The sequence below is a fragment of the Dipodomys spectabilis genome, unplaced genomic scaffold (genome assembly GCF_019054845.1).
Source record: "Dipodomys spectabilis isolate Male_0828 unplaced genomic scaffold, ASM1905484v1 ptg000075l, whole genome shotgun sequence".
NCBI classification, from domain to species: Eukaryota; Metazoa; Chordata; class Mammalia; order Rodentia; family Heteromyidae; genus Dipodomys; species Dipodomys spectabilis.
This window is the reverse complement of record NW_024870752.1, coordinates 3,555,126-3,561,292: the sequence shown is the minus strand read 5'-3', so window position 1 is coordinate 3,561,292 and position 6,167 is coordinate 3,555,126. Positions and strand designations below refer to the sequence as shown.

The 6,167-nt window shown below is 47.4% G+C and overlaps 1 protein-coding gene across 1 annotated transcript; it reads left to right on the top strand.

Moving 5' to 3' along the window:
* Positions 1-2,452: 2,452 nt before the first annotated feature.
* Slitrk1 (SLIT and NTRK like family member 1) lies at positions 2,453-4,641 on the top strand. The gene has a single exon (XM_042682690.1). It carries the CDS (start codon positions 2,517-2,519, stop codon positions 4,602-4,604), a length of 2,088 nt encoding a protein of 695 aa, XP_042538624.1. The 5' UTR covers positions 2,453-2,516; the 3' UTR covers positions 4,605-4,641.
* Positions 4,642-6,167: the final 1,526 nt, after the last annotated feature.

Genomic DNA, 6,167 nt, shown 5'->3' with positions numbered 1-6,167 from the left:
GAAGGAGGAGAGAAAGCAAAGGTACTTTAACACCTCCACACTAGCCTTGAGAATGTTCCTTCTCCAAGTTCATCTTGCAAAATCCCTGTCCCCACAATGTGCAAATGTACACATGATTGAATATTTGATTTTTGATGTAATTGTTAGCAGGCTGGTAACAGCTGTCTGACTTGCCTACGACATAATTAAAGAGGAAAGTGTTGTAAGCACATCATCTCAGCTACCTCTGAAGAAAGGCCCAAACAACATTTCTTTCCCCCTTCTTTTAATGGGCTAAAATTCTGAACCTAAAAAAAATGCACAAAACTAAATGTTTTTTTTGATGGACAATGTCTCCATTCTGATAAAAAGTCAGCCAAATAGTCACTTAGAAGAAACCCTTTTTTTTCTTCTCATTTTCATCCCTCCTAGCAGCCTATAGAACTGGGGCTTTATAATCTCCACTCTTAAAGACACCCTCTCCCTGGAAGACAACTGAATTTTGTGCCCCACTGGTGTCAGGGCCCTGTGCTAAGAGGAGCCGCCTGCTCCTCACAGATAACCTCCACTCCACTCCCGGCTTTAGAGAGGGGACATTGCTCTTCTCTCTTCCCAAAATGCAACTGGTTATTTACTTGTCTGCATTTTTAATTTGCCCTGTCTATGGAAACTTTGTGTGTGTGTGTGTGTGTGTGTGTGTGTGTGTGTGTGTGTGTGTGTGTGTGTGTGAGACACACACTAGGATTTCTGAACATTTAAGGATTGTGATATTTCACTACCCCTCCCTTCTTTTCCGGATAGCTTTTAGGTCTGCAAAGATGTAAGCATGTATGGTGTTTTTATCCTGCAGACTTAAATAACGTTCAGGAAATATCATGAGAGAACCTAACTCTCTGACAAAATTGACTAAAATTCTACAATAAGTTAAAAGCAAAAACAACAACAAAGATATCTATGTGTCTAAATTATACACCTTGAAACAAATATCCTATGGACGCTTATGATCTTATGTAATACATATGTTCCGAACAGCCACTTTCTACATTCTTCCCTCCCCCATTTTTTTTTTCAGAAAGGTTTCCAACACATCAAATGGCATAAAACGCCTTACCGCAGAGAAGGGAGATGCATTTAAAGCACCAATGAAAATGGCGTGCAGTATAATTACCTCAAATTGCTGTTCGCTTGACACCCTGACACTAATTTTATTCAAGCCATTGGGAAATAAATGTTTTAAAAGCACTGCTTTTTCAGAATGTTAGAACAAGCGGGGGGGCCGTGAGGTCGGTAAGGAAAGGAAAGGGTAAAGTTTCCAACACACAGAAAGAATTAAATAATCCATTTAAAATAAGCGTCTATGTAGATTGACAGCTTTTAATGCCCACATTTTTAACGCTTGCCCTGTACGAGGATTGATTTTTCCCCCCTTCAGCATTCCCTCACCAGATGGATTTTTGCTACTGCAGATCAGCAGAGGGTGTCAGATCTTTCCGAGTGCACCAGGCTGGAACGAGCCGAGCTTCTTAGCAACTCTCTTCTCCCCCTCCCTCCTCCTCTCTCCCTGCCCCCCCCCCATTCTCGCGCTCTCTTCCTCCCTCAGACAACTCGCTCCCCTCTCTCCTCCCCCCTGCACGTAATTCCGAAAGAGCAGAAGAAAGAGAAGGAGAACAAGAAAAGAAGAGCTAGTAAGCTAGAGCGCGAGCACAGGATTGTCAGAGAGCACGAAAGAGAGAAAGAAAGGGGGGGAAAGACAGAAAAAAAAAAGAGGCCAAAGAAGACTAAAGCAGAAGCAAAGGCAAAGGATGGACCATCACAAAACGCAGCGGTTGCGGAAAATTTCCAGCGCCATTGGTTGGGCAGCGTGAGTCCTTTAGTCGGGCGTGATTTCAGCACCGGGGGGACTGGACAGCAGCACCGCGGGGTGGACTTCGGGGCCACCCGCAACCAGACCAGGAACTCCTCTCCAGCCAGCTCCACAGCAGAAGCGGCGGAAACCCCAGCTTTGTATCAGAGGCAAGGTCAGTCCGACGCACAGCCATGCCCAAGGCAGTGCGCCTGTACTAGGCTGCAACCCTGCTTGTTTCTCTAACATACACTCGCTTCTAATTACTAGCATTGTTCCCTTTCCGGTTAGTGAGGACCACTAGACGCGATTCAGTAAGGCTGTATTTTTTTTTCTGTTGTTGTTGTTAATTTTCTATGTTTACTTCTTGTGGATACATTTTTAAGGGTTGAGGGGGTGTCAGGTTTGGGGGTTGTTGTTTGTTTCCTACTTTTTTTTAATTTTATTTTTGCTTGCTTTGCACTACGTGCCTGGGTAGTTTGTTAATATAATTATTGACTGGTCTCTGGGCTATTGCAGTGCGGGGGGGTTAGGGAGGAAGGAATCCACCCCCACCCCCCCACCCCCCAAACCCTTTTCTTCTTCCCTGAGATCGGACGTTGGAGCACTAAATGAACTTGAATCGTGTCTGTGGCGAGCAGGATGGTTGCCGTTACTCTGTGATGCGATCGGGGATGAATTGCTCGCTTTAAAAATGCTGCTTTGGATTTTGTTGCTGGAGACGTCTCTTTGTTTTGCCGCTGGAAACGTGACAGGGGACGTTTGCAAAGAGAAGATCTGTTCTTGCAATGAGATAGAAGGGGACCTACACGTAGACTGTGAGAAGAAAGGCTTTGCAAGTCTGCAGCGTTTCACCGCCCCGACCTCTCAGTTCTACCATTTATTTCTGCACGGCAATTCCCTCACTCGACTTTTCCCCAATGAGTTCGCTAACTTTTACAATGCGGTTAGTTTGCATATGGAAAACAATGGCTTGCATGAAATCGTGCCGGGGGCTTTTCTGGGGCTGCAGCTAGTGAAGAGGCTGCATATCAATAATAACAAGATCAAGTCTTTTCGAAAGCAGACTTTTTTGGGGCTGGACGATCTGGAATACCTCCAGGCGGATTTTAATTTATTAAGGGATATAGACCCAGGGGCTTTCCAGGACTTAAACAAGCTGGAGGTTCTCATTTTAAATGACAACCTCATCAGCACCTTGCCTGCCAATGTGTTCCAATACGTGCCCATCACCCACCTCGACCTCCGGGGAAACCGGCTGAAAACACTGCCCTATGAGGAGGTCTTGGAGCAGATCCCGGGCATCGCCGAGATCCTGCTAGAGGATAACCCTTGGGACTGCACCTGCGATCTGCTCTCCCTGAAAGAATGGCTGGAGAACATTCCCAAAAACGCTCTGATCGGCCGAGTGGTCTGCGAAGCCCCTACCAGACTGCAGGGGAAAGACCTCAATGAAACTACTGAGCAGGACTTGTGTCCTTTGAAAAACCGAGTGGATTCTAGTCTGCCGGCGCCCCCTGCCCAAGAAGAGACCTTCGCTGCTCCTGGTCCCCTGCCAACTCCTTTCAAGACAAATGGAGCCGAGGACCACGCCACCCCAGGGGCTGCTCCAAATGGAGGTACAAAGATTCCTGGCAACTGGCAGATCAAGCCCACCGCCCCGATCGCCACCGGTGGCGCCCGAAACAAACCCTCAGGCAATGCCCTGCCCTGCCCGGGGGGCTGCAGCTGCGACCACATCCCCGGGGCGGGCTTAAAGATGAACTGCAACAACCGGAACGTGAGCAGCTTGGCTGATTTGAAGCCTAAACTCTCCAACGTGCAGGAGCTCTTCCTGCGCGACAATAAGATCCACAGCATTCGCAAATCCCACTTTGTGGATTACAAGAACCTCATTCTGTTAGATCTGGGCAACAATAACATCGCCAGCGTGGAGAACAACACTTTCAAGAACCTTCTGGATCTCAGGTGGCTCTACATGGATAGTAACTACCTAGACACGCTGTCCCGGGAGAAATTCGCTGGATTGCAGAATCTAGAATATTTGAACGTGGAATACAACGCGATCCAGCTCATCCTCCCCGGCACTTTCCACGCCATGCCCAAACTGAGGATCCTCATTCTCAACAACAACTTGCTGCGCTCCCTTCCGGTGGACGTGTTCGCGGGGGTCTCGCTTTCCAAGCTCAGCCTGCACAACAATTACTTTATGTACCTCCCGGTGGCAGGGGTGCTGGACCAGTTAACCTCCATCATTCAGATCGACCTGCACGGAAACCCCTGGGAGTGCGCCTGCACCATTGTGCCTTTCAAACAATGGGCAGAACGACTGGGCTCCGAAGTGCTGATGAGCGACCTCAAGTGCGAGACGCCAGTGAACTTCTTCAGGAAGGATTTCATGCTCCTCTCCAATGACGAGATCTGCCCCCAGCTGTACGCCAGGATCTCGCCCACGTTAACTTCGCACAGTAAAAACAGCACCGGGTTGGCGGAGACCGGGACGCATTCCAACTCCTACCTAGACACCAGCAGGGTGTCCATCTCCGTGTTGGTCCCGGGACTGCTGCTGGTATTTGTCACCTCCGCCTTCACCGTGGTGGGCATGCTCGTGTTTATCCTGAGGAACCGGAAGCGCTCGAAGAGAAGGGACGCCAACTCCTCAGCGTCCGAAATCAATTCCCTCCAGACCGTGTGTGACTCTTCCTACTGGCACAATGGGCCTTACAACGCTGATGGAGGCCACAGAGTGTATGACTGTGGCTCTCATTCGCTCTCAGACTAAAATCCCCAGCCCCACGTGGGGAGGGGGGAGGGGAGCCCGAAGACGTCCACCCTCCCCACCACCACCACTGCTGCCAGCATCTCAGGAGGTAGCAGAGCATTGACCCAAATCTAGGGTGCCCCAAGCCTCGATGAGCCTAAGTGAACGATTAGGAACTCACTCCGCCGAGCGGCCTTGACCCTTTCGCTCCCCCATCGAGACAAACAAGAAAGCAAGCAGACTGTGAAGAGCTGGGAGAACTCAACTAGCTTGCTCTTTTCGCTCTGAGCTCCTTTTTGAATGCAAGCCCACCCAGCTGCAGGGTGCTACAAGAAGAATGGGGTGCCCCGCCCCTGGCCTAAGGACCTGTGGGGTGACTTGCCATGGTCCTATACATATATACATATATTCTTCACGTCTATATAGAGAGATCAATATCTATTTTTCCCCCCTTGTGGATAGCCCGTCCGATGGCTCCCTGTTGACTATGCAGGGTTGGGCAGTTGCACGAAGGCATGAATGTATTGTATATAGAGAACTTTGACTTCTGACAAAACAAACATAAAAAACAAAAAAAACAAGTGCTGCATGGCTCGCATGAAATCCACACACGCTCCAGGGACACTCCTGATCCTCCCTTCGCAGCTGGAGATGACGTCACAGCACCTACCCTCTTACCTGATAAGTCCCATCGTATCAAACTTTCTATAAAAAAAATACAGTATAATCAGAAAGTGCCATTTCGCCATTATTTGTGATTGGTAGGCCGTTCAGAACGTATGTTTACTGTGAAAAAAAAGTAAGAAAAGAAAATGTAAAGGTTTTATTTAAGACATTTGCATGGCTAAAGTCATCCGTCCATTTTATGAGTTAACCAATGTATTTTGTTGAGGAAAGTTTTTAGGGGTTGTTTGGGGCTCTTTTATTTTGATGGTGATGTTTACTTTCTTTTATTTTTTTTTTTTGAAGGGGAATATTTTTCTATACATATCCAATAATGCCTTCCATCTGAATGTAAAATAAGTACCCATGATTTCTATTATACTATCAGTGTAATTATTTAAGAAAAAAAAGATTTTGAGGCAGTTAAGCATGACCAATTAATGTCACTCTAGTGCTTAGGCTGCGATCTTATGGTAGCAATTCTGTGCTGGTATAAATCTTACTTATAAAGTAGGAACAAAGAACCGAGAAAGCACGTGAAACTTACTAATTCTATTCGAGGATTTTATAATGGCATATTTTTTCAGTATTAAAGTGAAAATGTTTTCAAATCTGGGTCCTTACATTTTTCCAGCCTCATATTTCCAAATGGTAAATTGGATTTCTGGTGGAAGAGTGAGGGCGGGGGATGGTTGGGGGATGGAACCCTGGTTGGGCCATATTAAACCGGTTTCTGTAATCACCACAGCCCTTTACTCTTCTCAGGCTCCTCTTTTCCCAGCCCCCACCCTTGCTGAGACTTTACTGACCTTTGCCAATCCATAAGTAAGGTCTTCCCCGCCCCCAACACCATCTCCTCCCCTTCCTCCCTTTCGGAATGCGGCAGTGAATCCTTTATTAATACTGGAAATCCCTCGCTGC